We start from the raw sequence: 19,238 nt of genomic DNA, 5'->3' as shown, positions 1-19,238 counted from the left end.
AGGCCTCATGGGCCGTGATCCCTTGGAGCTGCAGGGGACTCTCCTATACGGGCTTGCCTGTGCTCCTAGACGGTGTCCTCGCTGGGGATGTCACAGAGGGCTTGCCCAGCCGGTGCACAGGGCGTGGAGCAGAGCTTCCTTCTGCCTCTGGACTCTTACCTGCGTTCTGCTTGTTTGCTGGAAAAATCTGGGAACATCCTGGAATCCCCACCAAGTGGCAGGTCTTGGATCTCAGGCCCCAAGGCCCCAAGGGCGAACCAGCACATGCCCCAACCCAGCATGGAGCCACGAGCAGCATCTAACAAGCATGAGGGGCCGGCAGAACGGTTCTTCAGGCCTGAGCTCAGGGATTTGGCGGGATCTGTGTCAGTCACACCAGACCCCAGCTGGCCCCGGGCACACTCAGGTGGCTCGCACACCAGTCCTTGGCCACCTCTCCCATCATGGCCAGTGTTCCTCGCACACTATTTGGGGAAGCAGAGGGCATGTGAGAGCCCCAAAGTGGCAGACGGGGAGCCCCCCAAGCTGGGACAGTCAAAGCTGACTGCAGAGGGCAGCGCTGAGCCTGCTCGTCCCTGGGTGGCAGTGTCCATTTCCCAAGCACGCTGGCTGCTCTGCTGGAAACTTGCAGCAGCCAGAGAGGAGCTCGGTGCTCAGTGCTATTTGAGAAACATAAGCAGGCAGGAGTGCACATGTGGGTCTCCCACGGGAGAGGGGTGTTTGGGCAGCGCCCTGGGCTTCAGGCACCACAGCACACACAGCTGCCATGTTGGAGCAGTCATGCATGTCAGGCTGACAATGTGGGCACACTTCAGAGGGGACAGGCCTCAGGAGCAGTGGGCAGGTCGTACAGGCGTCAGAGCAGAGGGGACACAGGTTCTCATGGCTACCCCAGTGCCAGTGGCAGTGAATTCACTACTATCGGCTACTGACAGGTGGCACTGATACCCTTCCCTAGGGAACAGGGACCGTGGGACTCGGGGACAGCTGGGGCAGCGCTGACCTGTCCAGTCTGAATCAATAGCCAGCATCTGCCTACTGTGGGGTCTGAGTAGCTACACAAGGGGGTGGTGGCTGGCAGGTGGTGAGGGTCTGTACGGGCAGCCGTGACACACCTCCATCCTGCAGTCACTGGGCCATCTGCACCACGACAGCCCTCCAGGCTTTCTCCTTGTCAAACTCCTTCAGGGGGCTTCTGGCCACCTGTGACTGGACACACAGACGCGTCCTCAGGTGAGAGGAAGGGAGGCGAAGGAGCCTGGCTCAGGGCAGAAGACCTGGTAGTCGAGCAAGAGGTTACACACCTCCAGACCTTGGGCAGATGGCGGAATCTGGGACACAGCTACACTGCCATCCCAAGCCAGCAGGGCTAAGGGAGAGCTGGGAAAGCAGAGCATGTCCCCAGGATGCAGTGGGCACAGTGCGCTTGAGGCCCTGTGGCAGGAGAGGCTGTGGCCAGAGCCGCAGGCTCTGCCAGGTACCAGGGACCTCACTGGCAGCTAGCGGGAAGTGTTGCTGAGCCCCTGCTGCTCAGCTGTGGGGAACCAGGATTGGAGACAGGGCTGAGTGGCTGGTATGGCCCCACCTGGAACCCCACCCTAACCAGTGTCCCCCAAGGGCCTCTTCTGTTGGTAAGAGCCATGGGCTTGGGTTGGCCCTCATTTGTCCTCCTGCAGGTTTATGTGGGGCAAGAGGCAGGAAGAGGTCTTGATGGACATCAGCAGTGGGTATGGGTCAGACCCTCAGAGGCCGCCCAGGACAGGATGGCAGGAGAGCACTTTACCTCCCCCATTGGGTGCTCCCTCGGGCTGGGCTGGCTGTCGCAGGAAGCTCTTTGCCACCTGGCGCTGACCTTGAAGTCCACACACTGGATGGCAGTGCCCGTGTTCAGGCCGCCTTGCAGCAGCAGCACCACCAGCAGCAGCAGCAGGAGCAGGTCATAAGCCTGTAGGGGGCAGGGCAGGATGTGAGCAGCCCCTGCCTCCTTCAACCATGGGAGGCTCCTGGGGCCAAGAGGGGCCCTGCAGCAGCCACAGGAGAGCCTGCAGCTATAGGAGGACCTGCAGCCATGGGAGGACCTGCAGCCACGGGAGGACCTGCAGCCACGGGAGGGCCTGCAGCCACGGACTGGCCTGCAGCCACGGGAGGACCTGCAGCCACGGGAAGGCCTGCAGCCACGGGAGGACCTGCAGCCATGGGAGGACCTGCAGCCACGGGAGGACCTGCAGCCACGGGAAGGCCTGCAGCCATGGGAGGGCCTGCAGCCATGGGAGGACCTGCAGCCATGGGAGGACCTGCAGCCACGGGAGGACCTGCAGCCACGGGAGGGCCCTGCAGCCACGGACTGGCCTGCAGCCACGGGAGGACCTGCAGCCACGGGAGGGCCTGCAGCCACGGGAAGGCCTGCAGCCATGGGAGGGCCTACAGCCACAGGAGGACCTGCAGCCATGGGAGGACCTGCAGCCACGGGAGGACCTGCAGCCACGGGAGGGCCTGCAGCCACGGGAAGGCCTGCAGCCATGGGAGGGCCTACAGCCACAGGAGGACCTGCAGCCATGGGAGGACCTGCAGCCACGGGAAGGCCTGCAGCCACGGGATGGCCTGCAGCCACGGGAGGGCCCTGCAGCCACGGGAGGACCTGCAGCCACGGAAGGCCTACAGCCACGGGAAGGCCTGCAGCCACGGGAAGGCCTACAGCCACGGGAGGGCCTGCAGCCACGGGAGACTCTGCAGTCACAGGAGGTTCTGCAGCCACGGGAGGGCCTGCACCCATGGGAGGCCCCTTTGGTCAGGGAGACCCCGCAGCCGAGAGGCCTGAAGCAGTTCTTCCACCGTGTGCTCTTGTAGGACCCCAGCACTCCCAGGTATCTCATACAACACTGGCTCAGTGAATCCACACTGGCTCAGTCAGTTGTTTCTGTTCATGTTTGAAAATGAGCTGTGAAAGTGAGCCAGCCAGCTGCCAAGCATTCCAGACGATCCCAGAGGTTGGTCTTCAACCTTAGGCTGTCCTGCTTTAGCTGCCACCAGGGTCAGTGAGGGACCATCAAGCCCACTCCTGGCCACGCCAAGGCAGCCATGGCAGAGGAGCTGCCCCATACTGATCCCCACATTCCCGCTAGATGTGGGTCAGCAGGAAGCATGGCTCTGAGGTGGGCAGTGAACTGTAGCCACAGAGTGCAGGGGTGCCCGGCTGGGCCTCAGAGCCTCGGCTGGCTGCCAAAAGGGCACCTAGCAGAGCCTGGGCTGAGTGGACAGCAGGCAGGGCAGCTGACAGCAGCACGTCTGGTGTAGTGGGCACATCCGCCAGACCCTGCCCACCTTGAACTCACTTGGCAGGGATGTGTGGCCGTGCTGACCTGTGGTGATTTCATGTTGTGAGGCGAAGTCAAATGGCAAACATGGTGATGTTACAGAAAGTGGAATTTTAGGAGAAACAGAAAGACACAAACATAAAAGAACCTGGAGTGTTAAATATGAATTGGAAATAATACGAATTCCTGCTCTTTCAGATAAGCTCTGCCAAGGGGGGCTCTCGGACCTGGGGTGTGGGTTCCACTTCCTGCTCACTCCTGATTCCAGCCCTGCTGATGCAGACCTGGGAGGGAGCAGCAAGGTGGCTCAAGAACCTGGCTCGCCCCGCGTCAGCCTGGACCAGCTGGGCTGTGGCAGGTTCCTGGGAGTGAACCAACGGATGGAGGCTCTTTCTTCCTCTCTGCCTCTGCCTCTCAAAGGGGGAAGCACTTAAATGCACCTGTTGAACAGCTCGTCCACTGAGAGAGCTGAAAGGCCACCTGCAGCCCTGGTCCTGGCTCTAGCTGCCCTGGGACAGCCCAGCAGGCTGAGGCTTCTGAGAAAAACAGAGGCAGGCAGGAGCTGGTGCTGAGGCCAGCTTGGCACAAGAAGACCTAAACACTGACGCATGTGCAGGCCTGTGCTGCCACTCACCAAGCTAGGCACGTCCTCCTGTGGCGTGTGTGTGCTTGAGGGCCCCACAGCCCAGGGTGAGAGCGATTCCAGCAGGGATCAGTGGGGGGCATGCTAACACACAAAACACCCCGATACCATGGGCTGCAGGTACCCTGGAGTGGTGAGGGGTCACCTCCCATGCTGCCCAGGGAGAGGAAGGCAGGGCAAGAGAACACAGCACCTGTCGGCCACACCGGGGACCTCAGGAGGACTCCAGCTGGCCAGGGTGTAACCAGGGGCTGGTCTCACCTTCATAGGTGCTGGTGTGTAGGGTGACCTCCAACAGGGCCCAGCCTGTGCTGTGCATTTTCCAACTGGAAATTGATAGTAACCCTTTGGGGGAAATGCCGTTTATACCAGGCACAAAAAACACAGCCTCTGAGAAACAGCAGCCGCACGGACCAGGCCCTTAGCAGGGAGTCTCAGCGGGGTTGGGCTCACGTTTGGCCACTGAGACTTGTCCAGCTTCCGCCAGGCCCATCAGACCCCCAGCGGAGCATCTTGTGACTTCAGAGGACTGATTCTAGAGTGTGCCTGAGGAAGCTCAAATAGAGGCTCCGGGCAGAGAGGCCCTATAAACTGTGGAGGAGGCACATGGCTGTGCCAAGTCAGGCTGAATGGTCAGAGCTGGGTGGACAGGAGCAGCCCGAGGGACACTCAGGCCAAGCCAGGCCTGTGAGGGGCCATGGGGTTGTGCAATCCCCCATGGTTCACACAGCACATGGGAGCCAGCCTCACCCACGACACAGGGCGTCTTGGGGAGGCCTTTCTAGGACATACTTTGATGGCTGGTGGGTATTCTCTGAAGATCTCCACTGTCCGCATCACGCTGGAGGACAGATAGCCGGAGGCCGTGAAGAGCAGCGGGGCCGTGAGGCTGCTGATGGCGATCAGCACCTCCACCTGAGGACAGGGGCAGCACTCACAGGCTACCGAGCCCACAGCGTGGCCCACTGCTCCCCAGGTTCAGTGTCTCGGCTGCAGGCCACAGAGCCAGCATGGCCCAGCGGGGACGCTCCCCCTCCCAACAGCATCGGGCCCAGGGGAGTCACAGCTACTGTCTCCCACAGCCTCCAAGTCGCATGCTGAGGGGCGGGGCCTGGGGCTGAGTTTCCTTTCCGGCATAGGCCAATCCTGCAGCCCACAGCCTGCAGCCCACAGCCTGCAGCCAGCCCAGGCCTCCTTGCTCCCTCTCCCACTCCGGGCCCGCAGGCCACACTCACCAGGCACTTGCTGGGACACTCTGCGGTCACGTGACTTGCAATGGCACTTGGGAAGCACTAAGAGGAGAGGAACAAGAGGTGTTGGAGGGGTCACTGGTCACGGTCCCGCAGTCACGGTCCCGCAGTCACGGTCCCAGGGCCAGGCATGGGGGCGGGCCTCTCACGGGCTGCACACCCTCACTTGCTCTGATTGGACCTGAGTCTGGAATGATCTGCTCTCAGCTGCCAGACGCCTGAGCCTGATGGCACGCTCCAGGCAGGGTGGTGCAGTGGCATCCCCTGTGGGGTTTACAACATGGCAGCCTGGACCCACCCAGGACCCAGGCTGTGCTGCACTTTGTGCCTTGACTTGGTCTGAAGTCATGGGGGCATAGCAGAGGCCCACAGCCCTGGACACATCCAAGTGCCCTGTGAAGCCAGGTCTCAGGCCAGACTCAGCACTGTGGCCCTGGGGACTTTTCCTTTGGTCACAAGTGGTGGCATCTGCCAGGTGCCCCACCCTTGTACCTGCTTTAAGGAAGTGACCTGATTCTCCACACTGCAGGCAGTGGGACGCACAGAGCCCTGAGGCCTCCTCCAGCCACACTTGGAAACTCCAGGAGCCTGTGACCCCATGGCGCACACTCCCATACCCTGGACAGACAGTGGGGAAACCCAGGGCCCTGTGTCCCCATGTGTGCACTCCCCATACCCTGGACAGACAGTGGGATGCCCAGGGCCTTGGACCTGCTGGCAAGGGCTCTGCTCTGCACTTGAGAGTGCTCTGGTGAGAACCTGAGTGGGATGGGGACAGGCTCAGGGCAGCAGGACACGCCAGCGGGCACAGCAGAGGAACAGCCACTTACATCAAGGCCCCAGCAGGGGGAGAGGCTTGGCCTGACTGCAGGGTGGGTCTGGCCAGGGCAGGAGGCCAACAGATCGATGCAGGGGCCTCTGCCTGGGGCAGGAGCAGGTGAAGAGTGGCCACAAAGCATGAGTTTGCTCCATCCAGTACAAAGCTGTGGACCCCAGCTGAGGAAGGGCCTCGGCCTCCAGCCGACACGGGCCCTAGCGACAGGCTGCAGCCATGTGCCCCACACCCCAGCCAGGCCCAAGGCACATGGAGCTGATTCACGGCCCACCTGGCCTCTCTGTTCTCGCCCTGGGGCCCTCTGCCCCTTCCCAGCTGTGCCCACCCCAGAGAGAGCACATGTGGGGTGAGGTGTGGGGAGGCCACATCAAGAGGGCTGGTTGTAGGGCCGGGGTAGGGAATAACAAGGGTTTCAGGGTTAGTTGGTCCTCAGGGAGCTACAGGCTGGCAATCCAGAGCTCCACAGGGCTGGCTGCACACTGCCCACCAGGACAGTCTGGCCTGGGCAGCTGCCCTGAGAGCGTTTGGTCCCTGTGGTCCTAGCCCTCCTCACCACACTGCACCCTCAGGGATTGGGTTCCAGGCTGCCCTGCACTGCACCAGTGCCCAGGGAAGTGCTTTGAGTACTTGGGCCCCCAGCCGTCCTGCGCAGGCCTGAGCCTCACAGTGGGCCAGTGTCAGCAGCTTCAGGAAGAGTCCCGAGACTCCGCGCTGCGGGCCAGGCAGGCCGTGTGGCCGCGTGCACCAGCCCCACCTGACCGCCAGGTGGAACCATGGAGTGAGGTAGATGGTGGTTTTCAGGAGAGTGCCCATCCAGCTGCTGTGCTGGCCCAGGTGTGGAAGCCTGTGACTGTACCTCCCTTGGCTTGTGCACAGACTCAGCCATTCATGAAGCGTGGCACGTGCTCCTACGCGTGGGTGAACAGCGAGCGGGGCAGTGGGCACTCCCCACGCATGACAGGCACTTGGCATGGCTGTGGTGCATGTAAATACAGCATCAGTGTCCATCAGCACCACCGAGCTGCTGCGTGCTACCCTGCATGTGCGTCAGTCTCCTGTGGGCCTGCGGGAAGGGGTGTGAAGCCGCCAGCCTGTGATGGACAACCACTCACAATGTGTTTGTCACGTGTGACTCAGCAGGGAGCAAAATGTGAGATCAGCAGCCAAGCTGTCGTCCCTGAACGGTCCTGAGTCTGACTGTGACCTGGGGACTTTGCTGCTGCCTGCTCCCAGCCAGAAGCGTTCGAGAAGGGGGTTTGGGCACTCACGGCCACCAGGACCCAGAAGAATGTCCCGGAGAGGTGTGGGCTCGAGACTGCGTCATCCAAGTTCAGGGCTACGACGCCCCCGAGGACAGCACACACACCGGCCATCACCTCCACCACCTGAGGGCAACAGGATGGTATCACTCACTGGGGCCACCCCCAGCTATGTGCTGCCCTGAGGAGCCAGCACGGCCCCCAGGTTCCCGGGGTGCAGCCGACAGCCCTCAGATCCCAGGGCTCAGCCAGCACAGCCCCCAGGTTCCCGGGATGAGCCAGCAGCCCTCAGATCCCAGGGCTCAGCCAGCACAGCCCCCAGGTTCCCGGGATGAGCCAGCAGCCCTCAGACCCCAGGGCACAGCCAGCACAGCCCCCAGGTTCCTGGGATGAGCCAGCAGCCCTCAGATCCCAGGGCACAGCCAGCAAGGCCCCCAGGTTCCCGGGGTGCAGCCGACAGCCCTCAGACCCCAGGGCACAGCCAGCAAGGCCCCCAGGTTCCTGGGATGAGCTCATAGGTGTCCACACTCAGGACAAGGTGTCTTCCAGGCTAGCCCCCATCTGACCTGCAGCGGTCACAGGCTAGGAACTGTCACCAGGACCCAGCTGGGCCTTCTCCCATTAGGGAGCACAATGCCCAGCAGAGACAAATGGACCAGAGCTCTCACATCCGGTGGGCAGAGATGGCAGCCACAGGAGCGAGACTTCAGAAGCAGAGGTCATCTGCAGGGGGACGGTGACCGGGCAGCGGTGGGCACCAGCAATGGACGGTAACTGGGAGCAGTGGACAGGGAACAGCAAGGGTCATCTCAAAGTGATGGCGGCCCCTGACACAGTGAAACTGCCAGGCTACAGCTCTTGAACAAAATGATCATTTAGAGTAAAGGGAAGTCAGAGAAGTCACTGCAACAGATGAGTACTGTGGCACAGTGGGCAAAGTACCACCTGCAGCACTGGGCACTGGCCCACTGCCGACCCAGCTCCTACTTACGACCCAAGAAAGCAGCAGAGGATGGGCCGAGTCTCTGGGCCTTTGGCACACATGTGGGCGCCCCAGATGAAACCTCTGACTCCTGACTTCTGCCTGGCCTGGAGCCAGCAGCTAGCAGATTTCTCTCTGTAGTTCTTTCAAATAAATAAAATAAATCTTAGTAAAAAGAAAGAATGAAGAACAGTTCACACCACCATTTCCAACTCCAAATTAGCTAGAAAGGAAGACATTAGAGGGGCAGGAGGGACCGGAAGGAGAAGGCCTGGGAGATGGAGGACATGCAGTTGGCGACCACGGCCGTGACCGAGTGGCCACTCTCCCAGCCAGCCAGATGGGGGCCAACAGGCTGGACAAAGAAAACCAAGCTGGTGACAAGAGCAGCTGGCAGCGGCAAAAGACCCTGGGAAGATCCCACCGAGATCAAGCAGAACCTGTGTTGGCTGGCACAGCCGTCAAGGCAACGTGAATGGCCATGTCCCAACTGGCGTGGCCAGCAAGCTGTACAGCCCGAGTCATGTCCCTGAGGGAGATGGAAAACCTCGAGAGTGACTCGTTCAGACTCTGTGCCCACTGCCGTGGGAGGCTCGTGGCAGTCCTCCCTCCCACAGAGCACGGCCCTGTTGGAGCAACCGGGATGCCAGCCGGGACATGCCCTGCCCCCACCCCTGCAGTGACAGCAGATGGAAGAAGAGGAGGAAGAGGAGTGCCACTCTTACCGAGTAGGATTTCAGGACCCGCGCTGGGAACGTTCCCTCCTCGGCAGGGGCAGCACCCTGCAGGGACAGACAGAGCCTTGTCAGCCACTAGCAGGGGCCCAGACATGCTGTGTGTACTGGCGGTGGGTGCGTGGGATCTATATGTGAGGGTGGGCATGCACAGCGAGGTGTGGGAGGGTGTGGGTACAGCGAGGTATAGGTTGGGTGTGGGTGGGTGAGTGTGTACACTGAGATGTAGGGGGGTTGGTGTGGGTATAGGTGGGTGGGCATGCACAGTGAGGTGTAGCATGGGGATGGGATGGGGTGGGCGTGGTTCAGATTTGAGGAAAATGCAAACATGGACATTCTCCTTATCTACAAAACTGGGTTTAAGCATCACATTGCCAGATGTTTTGCAAGGTATTTTTAGCCAAACTGCTGTCTCCATGTAACACTACTGGGGACCCCTGCCGGAGTCCAGGCCATCTGGGCTCGGCGGCCTGGAGCCCGGAGAGTGTAACTCCAGCTGGGGACGCCCACCTTCTTTCTGCGATGCTCCTCGCTGGACCGGGCAGAGACGATCACAGTAGCCGCCATGAGCAGCTCCAGCAGGAGCAGCAGGACGAGGTTGAAGTTTATCTGCAGGGGAGATGTGCATGTGGGCCCCACCAGACAGGCCATGGGCCACCTGTCTCATGGGGCCTCTGGGAGGACTCTGCCCTGCAGACCCACCCACCCTGGTTCTCATTCCTACTTACACAGAAACCTTCCAAGCAGCCCCTTGCACAATGTCCCTCGACTGAAAAAAACAGGGCTTTGGGGTGTTGTTGCAATGCCTAGCTGACTCATAGAGGGTTTAGTAACTCACGCAGGCTGGCTGGGGTACAGCAGTGGGACCCCATGCCCCATCAAAGCATCACAGGCTGGCTGGGGTGCAGTGGTGGACCCCATACCCCGTTGAAGTGTTGCAGGCTAGCTGGGGTATAGCAGTAGGACCCCACATCCCGTTGCAGGCTGGCTGGGGTGCAGCAGTGGGACCCCCTGCCCCATTGCAGGATGGCTTGTGGGGAGCTCTGAGCTCAGGCCCAGCTCCACTTCCAACTGCCTCTTGCTCAGGATACCCTAGGAGGCAGCGCTGAGGACTTGAGGGCCTGGACCCCTGCTGCCCAGAACTCCTCTATTTAAGATCAGTGTGTGTGTTTCTCCTGCTCTTCTTCTTCAAATAAATGAGGTAAAGAAAACATTTTAAATGTAACACAAGAAGAAAGAGGAACCTTTAAAGTAATAATGAAAGCGCCCCTCCTGACAGTGGAGAAGGTCCCAGGGGCCAGTTCTGCTGGACTTGCCAGAAAGTGCCAGCGGTTTTTAGCTCAACACAACAGAAAGGCAGGAGAAGTGTCCAAACAGAGGCGGTGACAGAGCAGAGGCCCGCTCTGCTGTCACCCTGGCCAGACAGCCCCGCGGGGGGAGGAGAGCAGGCCTCGGCCTCCACACTGGCACAGCCCGGCAGCGGTCACCTCAGCTCAGTGGGCGACGCTCACCTTCCCGTGTACAAAGGGCAGCTGTCCAAGTTCAACATTCATTTATGTGTTCAAAAGTTTTTAAAGTGCAGCAAAGAGGCACTGGAAGAAATTGCTTCCAACTTATCATATCGAAGAGCCCATGGCCTCCTGCTAGGCGGTCCGCCTGTGCCCCTGCCGCAGTGCCTGGGCTGCGGCGGCACTCTCCCCCAGCCCCCACGATCTTGTTTCTGGAAGTAGCATTTGCGGGTCACATATTTGGGGCCCTGCCACTCTGGCTGGTTCCTGGCTTCAGTCTGACCCTGCCCTGGCCGTTCCAGGTATTTGGGAACTAAGCAGCAGATGGAAGAACTCTCTCTCTCTCTCTCTCCCTCTCTCTCTCTCTCTCTCTCTCTGTGCCTTTTCAATAAATATAGTGAAATGAAAGAGCTCATAGAGAATCCTTACTACACTCCACTGACCCACGCGCGCGAGAGCAGATGCGCGCTGCAGTGCTGTGCGGCACATCCCACGCAGAAAGAAGCAGGGTGGGAGGGACTTGTGGCAGAACACTGACAGAGGCCCTGGGAAAGCTGTGAGAATGAGAGTGAGCAGCAGTGGTGCCAGACATAAAGGCAGAGCCCTTTACACTGGGGAAAATTCCCCGTAGTGTGCCCGGGGGGCCCATTCTGTGAGGGAGGAGCACGCGGGGCCTCAGCACTGTCTCTGCAGGTTCTTCAAAGACTTGAAACACTTCAGTGCTGGAAACCAACAGTACCTCTGCCCAGCACCACCAACGAGGCTGCAGCCGTGCAGGGTGAGCTGCCCAGGGCCCACAGGGCTCAGCCTTGGGCGCTCAGGGAAGCCTGAACCAGGGGATCCAACAAGAGCTGTGACGTGAATGGAGGATGCAGAAGGCGTGTGGAGAGAAACTGGACGAGCAGCACGGGGGCGGAGAGGCTATGGGGCGTGAGACCAGCCTTGCTTCAGCTGCTGAGCAGTCCTGGACCCCAGCAGGTGCCTGAACCGCCCTGGGGCCCAGCAGGTGCCTGAACCACCCTCCATCCCCAGAGGGTCTGGGCAGGACCTCGGACCAGGAAGGGTGTCTGTGGTACCACTGTGTTGCAAGCCACAGGACCACTGCCTGCCTTATCAAAAGGGTGGGGAGTGTGGGGGCATGCTCTTGGATGTACCCCTCTGGCTTCAGCGTACAGGCCTTTCATGTCTATGCTCCCCTACTCTCTGTCTGTCTCTCTCATGCACATGTGTGTGAACGTGCACATTGTTGAATTCTGTTGCCATCGGCATGTGACATCAGTCTCCACTCGGTCTGTCTGTCTCTACAGGAGACCAGAGCCTGGGACGGATGGATACGCACACTGCCACACCTCAGGGGCGCGGTGATATGCACTGGGCACAGGCACACTGGGGCCCCGCACACTTTGGGCCTCTGCTTAGTGTCCTGTCTACTGGCCAGGCTCAGGGATCAGACCTCTACGGCTCTTGACTGCACGGTGGTGTGGCGCCTGTGTGAGGCACGTCTTCTGGCTTTCTGGCACCAATGTCACTCTCACACTCACAGCCAGGCCGCTGCTCTGAGTGGCAACAGCATCTGGAAAGGAGATGACCTGGTCCTGCCCTGGGCACGCCTGCCCACCCTCACGCCATTCCTCCTTCTGGGCGACCTAGCCACAGTGCCTCACTGGCCTTGTGCCCTCCCCACAAAGCATGAGGCTTGCCTCTAGCCGTTTACTTTTTCTTGCCGCTGTTTCCCTATCTTGTTCTTTCTTCCTCTCTCTGGGGAGGTCTGACCAGGCCCTTAGTACAGGGAGCCTTTTCTCCTTGTCACAATGTCCATCACACATTGACACAGGTGCAGCGTGGTCTTCGTGATTAGAACCATCACAAGAGAGACAGTTAAGACGTTCTTGTTGATTCACAACACTGTCCATCAGACCCGGCGGGAGGAGTTCATCAGAGCGGATTCTGCTCTTGGGGAACATACAGAAACTTCTCAGCGTTCATCAAGCCTGGCTGTGTCAAGCACTCACTGTGCGCATGCCCACCTCAGCGGATGCTGCACCGCCCACCTGTGACCACCCATCTCCAGGGACTCACGTTTATTGCCGATGGGTTCAGGACCAGCTTGCATCCAAACCAGATCAAACACGTCGTCGTGACAGCAAACGTGGAAACAAAGAGAATCTGGAAATTTGGAATCTGAAAAAAGGAAGGATAGCAGAGCAGGGTCCCAGGACGGAAGGGACAGGAGGGACAGCAGAGCAGGCTCCCAAGGTGGAGCAGCAGCCCTGGAGAGGGGCCCCTAGACTCGGCTCAGGGCTTGCCCTCAGCGGTGGAGCCCCTCCGGGACCGTCTGGTGACCTGCCGTGGGTGTGTATACACCTATGGAGCGGGCACTGCCTGGGGCCGCACTCACCGCGTTGGTGTCTCTCCTGGAAGCCACAAAGCTGACAATGGCTGAGGGGACGCACTGAAAAGAAGCCACCGAGCAGTGGGTGAGAGTGGTCACAGTCACGACCTTCAACAGGGGCACAGTGGGCATAGCCATTACTCTGCTTGGGACACCCACATTCCATGTGGGAAGGGGGACCCACCTCTCCATTCCAGCCCCTTGCTGGTGCCTCCCTGCCACCCGCATAGGAGACTGGATGGGGCCCCTGACGCCTGGCTTCTGCCCAGCCCAGCCCTGTCTATCGCAGGCATGTGGGTGACTAAATGAGGCAATACGATTGACCCATCTCTGCTTTAGAATAATTGTGAAAGAATACATTGTACATTCTAAGCCGGATCAGTGAAATATGCAAAACAAGTGTCCACTATCCACTCCAGGTGTAGGACAGGCTCCACGCTGGGAGGCCCTGGGACTTCAGCCGCACTGGTCTGGGGAGCCTAGGGCATCCAAGATGCAATCTCCCAGGTGAGTGCCCAGCGACCCAGGGCATGCCCGCAAGCAGAAGGCACCCCTGTGGGAAGCAAGACTCCCTTCATACTCAGGAGTCAAAGGCCAGAGAAAATGAGGGTGGGAGCCGGACAGTGGGGGACTCGGGCCCTGCAGGGGGAGTGGCAGATGTGAGACCTCGGAGGCCAGAGCCTACAGGATGCGCGGGGACAGGAGATGGCTGTGTGGTCAGGGCTGGATGGAATTCAGCCGTTGGTAGCTCAGTGCCACCTTGCACACGCCTACGGCCAGACTCAGACCTGCCACTCCAAGGGTCCCTGGAAGGAACAGATCTGTGACCCCAGAGCTGGATGATGAGCCTGTGCGAGGGTGAGGGGCCTGCATACTTCAGTGCAGAAAAACGAAACTGTGCCCAAGAGGCGGGGCCGGGCGCTGCTTACCGAGCCTGCCGCACAGCGCAGGTAGTCCATCTCCGAAGGGAACACGTTCCCCAGGTATAGCGAGAACCCCAAGGTCACAAGAAGGCAGCTCTGCAAGAGGCCAGCACAGAGTCAGGCCCACACGGCCGGGCCCAGACCCTTCAGGAAGAGCGGCCAGGGCTGGGGGGGTGGCTCAGCTGCTCGCCCATGGCCAGCAGGCCACAGCCTCAACCAACACCTGCGCCTGGCCCTGCCCGGCTGCTTGAGCCCCAGGAGGACACAGCCCTGCCCCCTGGGATCTGGGCGAAGGATGACATTCCTGTGAAATTTAAGGACCCTAGAAACACGGTCCCTCCGGCTCCTCTGCAGAACTTGACGCCAGCAACACCTGGAGAGTGGAGTTGGGGGCTAGAGGTCCTCAGGTTTGTGAAGGGCAGAGCTTCCATGGGAGCCAGGCAGCTGAGCTACCTCCAGAAGAGCACACCGCCAAGGCCAGGCTGTGATGGATGGTGGGTACTAAAGGCCTTTGGATCTCAGGATCCCAGTAGGTGGTCGCTGGACAGGGATCCGTGTGCTCACCTACATGAGGAGGGTCAGGAAGGGTCTGCTAGGGGGGCTGAAGTCCCAGGGAAGTAGAACTCATTTCCTGCCACCCCCAGGAGCAGGAGGGATCTCAGAGGGGGCTCTTATCCTGTAGGTGGGCTCTCATCTGAGGGGAGCTGGCAGGACCCCGTGTGGCTGCAGGGACCTGTCTTTGGTCCATGTGCCAGTGTGGCCCCCTCAATCACACAAGCGTCAATGGGCCCACTTTGGAAATGTTTCAGGACTTCAGGGAAAGTCCCTCAAGAGCTGAGCCTGCTGCCATCTAAGCCAGGCCTGCTGTCCAGGCACGGCCCTGGCCGTGGGTTCCACCCCCCAACACACACACACACACACCCCTCTGCTTCTGCAGCCCGCATGACCTAAGGGCCACAGTGACTATGCAGGCACCCACAGGCCCTGCGGGACATAGGGGATGGCGCCTGCCCAACCTCTGCCCCAGCAGGACCCCGGCAAGTGCAGAGGCAGGAGCCTCACTGGGAAAGTCGCGCCATTAACCAGAGGCAGGCAGTGACTCACCCCCATCAGCACGCAGAAGACACGGGTCTTGTAGCTGAAGCATCGGGGCAGCCTTCTCGACAGTGGGAGGCTGCTGGGCTTCGTGTCTGGGCTATAACTCCCCGGGTCCGATCGCCCCCGCTCCAGCGTGGGCATGTGGTCGTAGGCTAGTTCCTCCCGGAAGGGCTCCTCACGCGCCATGGAGCCAGGGTCGTGCCGGGAGTGCTTTGGTCACCGCAAGCGCCCCCAGAGACACCGTTTCAGCAGGGAAATTCTGCTGGCACCAGGAGCAGCAGCGCTGAGCAGGAAGGCAGGCCTTGGCTCTGAACTGCCAGCGGTCACTTTGGTCACTTTCCCAGGGAGGCCCCCAGAAGGGTCTGGCCCCTTGGGCGTGCTTCAGCTTTGAGCACAGCTCGGGGCCTCGGAGTGTCCACCACTGCAGAGGTCACGGAGGAGGAAGCCAGGCCTCAGCGGCCCACTGTCCCTCTGCTAGCTCACCTCTACGGCTGCCCACTGCCGGGGGAGCTGCTCTGGGGGTGAGGGGCTTCCGGCGAGAAGTATTCATATCGGGAACAAAAGCTGGGCAGCCTGCGGCCAGGCCAGGGCAGGAGGATGGTGCCCTGCATTTCAATCAGTAGAAGGAAGGGCATGGATCCCAGAAGCCTTCTGGTTGCATAACCACTGGCTCAGAGCCGTGGGCAGGCGAAGCCAGGCAGGGGCCTCCCTGCCCCCACGCAGCACTGACATGGGGCACGAGGATGGGTGTCCCAGGGGAAGGCGTGCACGCCGCAAGCATGCGGGAATGGGATGAGTCTCACCGCAGCCTTGCTAGCCTGCCCTGTGCCCAAGGCTGCACACTCTCGACCTCCCACTGGGTCGCCTCCAGCAGCCTGGAGTTCAGCCCGAGCGGCCAGGCTGGCAGCGGCCTCTATCCCTGCTCACTAAGAGCAGGAAAGGATGGGAATGAGTTTCGGGCAGAGACCCCGGGGCCTTGGCAGCCACCGCCAGAGGTCCAGGGAGCCCTGAGAAGCCACAAACCCTACCCAGCTTGAGCAAAGCCTGGGGGGCATGGAGGGTGCAGGGGGGAGGGGCAGCGGGTCGGAGGGGTAGGGGAGGGTTCTGTTGGGTTTTGTTTTTCAACCAAGCAAGAAGGAAAGTTTTCCCCAACTGTACCTAATACATTGAGAACTTCTGAGTGGGCTGAGTCCGCCCAGACTTTTCTGTCAGCGGCTGGGGACCGTCCAGCCACAGTGAGTGCCCCTTCTGTGTTTCTTTTTGTTTGACCGCAAATGTTAAGTGGATTTCACTATTTTGGGACCTTACAAAAGCCACTCTCTACAAATACCAGCGAACTTCCTTGAGCCGGAGGTTGTAAGACAAACTGCTCCAGTCCCAGAGCTATCCACAGTCGCTTAAGAAATGCTTTGCTGTTTCCACTGGCAACAGCAGCTTCCAGAACAAGTCCTGGCCTTTCTGATCTGTGGAAAATGGCTGCTCTGCCTGTTCATGCTCGGCGGCTGTTTACAGGGCGGACAGGGTGGGCTGCAGTCCTTCCCACGGGCAGTTTGCACTTAGGGCTTGGGAACAGGGGCACACAGGATAAAGCAGGGTGCTCCACAATTACCAAGCAGAGGAGTCAGGAGACAGAATTGGGGGTGGGAGAAAACAGAAACAGGAGCAGTGGACATGCCCGCAGGAGGCAGGAGCAGTGGAGAGGCCCGCAGGAGGCTGTTGTGGCCGGCTAGGCTGGTAACGTGGCACGAAGAAGGATCTGGGGATGGGACACCGACACGGAGACCAGAGATGGTGGAAATGTCTCTCTCTCCGGCCTCTCTCGAGTCCTCCTATTATTGCCTCCACTCTTGACCTCTCACCTAGTTCTTGTTTACGCTTTAGCCCACACTCTCAATATTGGATACAGCTGAGTTCCATTAGACCAGGTGCTTTCAGCCCCAAGCCCATTGCCTGTAGTGCTCAGTTTAGCGAGTGCTAACCAACTCCTTAGCCCACAACAGGTCCCCCTGTTTTTGTTTTAAAGCAGACTTGAATGTGCCTGACTTAGGTTGTGGACTCCCAGGTCATCAGCCTTACCCATCATCGGGAATCTCTGTAGCATGACAGAGACCCTGTCTTAGGTTGGTCAGTACCCAGTCCATCTTAGCCATCACTGGCGGCCATTCAACGCGTTGCCTGCTACAGATGCACAAATCATACTTGGGGAGGCTGGTAACCCTGTTCCATGGCTAGGAGTGTCTTTAGCTCGGTAGCAATGAGCAAACAGCAGTTCCTGGGCTTGGGGAAACATAGCACTACACAGGTGAAACATACATAAAGCATATGATGGGGAACAAGAGGCCCTGACCATAGGAGTATCTTTAGCTCGGTAGCAACGAGCAGACAGCAGTACCAGGGCTTGAGAAACATTTTGCACTTGCATAGGTGATACACACAAAAAGGCATACAATGGGGTACAAGAGGTCTAGACCAAATCTCACAGCATCTGCTGTTCCTTTGCCAACAAATCAACCCGCAGTTACAACGCAAGCATGCCCACCCGCTCATGTTCATCAGTAAAGTCCTGTTGTCCACAACTCTGGCAGTCTGTTCCGCGACCTTGTTCACTGTCACCACAGTAGCTGGTGGCAGCGGCTGCTGATGTACTGCTACGATGGTCACCGTTATCCCAAAGTCTCTTTTATGCTTTATCAGGCTAACAAAGGTCTCTCCGTCAGTCCCAACAGGAGCTGGTGGGATTCAGGGCAGCCGCAGGGTAACAGCAGAATCACACTTGCCATTCCAGCATGCTGTCGGGGTGCGCTGGAACTCGGTGTCATTCACTTCAGAGGCGTTTTTTGCTTGTCCCGTAGATCTTCCGATTGAAATGCCATCATCTTGGCCGGTACCCGAACTTTCACAAGACTCCGCAGCAGCAGCTTGCAGGACAAGCCTCTCAGGAATCCCCCTGGACCATTGTCGGCCTTTCCATCCTTTTCCTCTACATCCTCAGAAGAGGACTGCGAATCTTCTTCGCGCACTCTCTCCTGACCTTGTCTGGTTTGGGGTTTCTTCTCCCTTTTTACCCTGGTTTGCAGCTCTCTCCTCCTTCTAATGGACCATTTTTTCCGGCGGGGTTGCCCCACTGCTTGAGGGGATGGCAAAGCACTTTTTGCCAAGCGCCAGAGAAGGAAGGTGACTACAATGAGAGCCAACCATGGGAATACATCGCAGACGGTTTCAAAAAAACTCTGCGAGGCCTTAAGCTTAGTGTCGGTGCCTTGTGACTGGAGCAGATCTCTGATTCCTTTAATTACCTGCACTTTAGCGAGTTCTTGCCCCATGATAAATTTTACTTATGCCTCTGTAAAAATTTCTAAACCTGCCTCTAGATTTCCGGGGTCCCTCAGATTGTCCCTTGTGCTCCAGAACGGGGAGAAGGTCTGGGGATGAGATTAATTATGCCTCTCCAGAGTTCCAGGGGTCCCTCAGATTGTCCCTCATGCCCTAGCACAGGGAGAGGGTCTGGGGATGAAATCAATTATGCCCCTGCAAAATTCCTAAATTCTAAACTTACTATCATTGATCCAGGGGTCCCTCAGATGTCGTTCATGCTGTGCCCCACGTTGGGTGCCATTTGTCGCGGCCGGCTAGGCTGGTAACGTGGCACGAAGAAGGATCTGGGGATGAGGCACCGACATGAAGACCAGAGATGGTGGAAATGTCTCTCCCTGGCCTGCTTTTATTGCCTCCACTCTTGACCTCTCACCTAGTTCTTGTTTACCTTTAGCCCACACTCTCAATATTGGATACAGCTGAGTTCCATTAGACCAGGTGCTTTCAGCCCCAAGCCCATTACCTGTAGTGCTCAGTTTAGCGAGTGCTAACCAACTCCTTAGCCCACAACAGGAGGCAGGAGCAGTGGACAGAGGCCCGCAGGAGGCAGGAGCAGTGGACAGGCCCGCAGCAGGCAGGAGCAGTGGACAGAGGCCCACAGGAGGCAGGAGCAGTGGACAGGCCCGCAGGAGGCAGGCGCAGTGGACAGAGGCCCACAGGAGGCAGGCGCAGTGGACAGAGGCCCGCAGGAGGCAGGAGCAGTGGACAGAGGCCCACAGGAGGCAGGCGCAGTGGACAGAGGCCCGCAGGAGGCAGGAGCAGTGGACAGGCCCGCAGGAGGCAGGTGCAGTGGACAAAGCTCTGGCAGAACTGGCCAGAGCTGTGTCAGGTGCAAGGTGCAAGGTGGGGCCTCGGGAACGCACAGAAAAGTGGTTTGAATTTTTCTTCATTTTATTTTTTGATGTTGTTTACATAATTGGAAAGG

The 19,238-nt window shown here is 59.2% G+C and overlaps 1 protein-coding gene across 1 annotated transcript; it reads right to left on the bottom strand.

Annotated features, from left to right (window-relative positions):
• Window positions 1–934: 934 nt before the first annotated feature.
• MLC1 (modulator of VRAC current 1) lies at window positions 935–15,173 on the bottom strand. The gene is made up of 11 exons (XM_058673817.1): window positions 14,945–15,173; window positions 13,847–13,936; window positions 12,924–12,977; window positions 12,605–12,706; window positions 9,522–9,626; window positions 9,009–9,065; window positions 7,311–7,427; window positions 5,193–5,249; window positions 4,750–4,872; window positions 1,784–1,945; window positions 935–1,209 (listed from the first exon to the last, which is right to left on the bottom strand). Exons 1-11 carry the CDS (start codon window positions 15,122–15,124, stop codon window positions 1,129–1,131), a joined length of 1,128 nt encoding a protein of 375 aa, XP_058529800.1. The 5' UTR covers window positions 15,125–15,173; the 3' UTR covers window positions 935–1,128.
• Window positions 15,174–19,238: the final 4,065 nt, after the last annotated feature.

The sequence above is a fragment of the Ochotona princeps genome, chromosome 15 (assembly GCF_030435755.1).
Source record: "Ochotona princeps isolate mOchPri1 chromosome 15, mOchPri1.hap1, whole genome shotgun sequence".
In the NCBI taxonomy this organism is placed as follows: Eukaryota; Metazoa; Chordata; class Mammalia; order Lagomorpha; family Ochotonidae; genus Ochotona; species Ochotona princeps.
This window is presented reverse-complemented; position numbering and strand designations above follow the sequence as displayed.

What these genes read in the sequence shown, in the direction of transcription:
- MLC1 (XM_058673817.1), bottom strand. Translation starts at nt 15,124, where the DNA reads ATGGCGCGTGAGGAGCCCTTCCGGGAGGAACTAGCCTACGACCACATG. An exon ending in CCAGGAGAGACACCAACGCG is followed by an intron (nt 12,707 to 12,923) that starts GTGAGTGCGGCC and finishes TCCTTTTTTCAG; the next exon opens with ATTCCAAATTTCCAGATTCT. An exon ending in ATCGCAGAAAGAAGGTGGGC is followed by an intron (nt 9,066 to 9,521) that starts GTCCCCAGCTGG and finishes CTGTCCCTGCAG; the next exon opens with GGTGCTGCCCCTGCCGAGGA.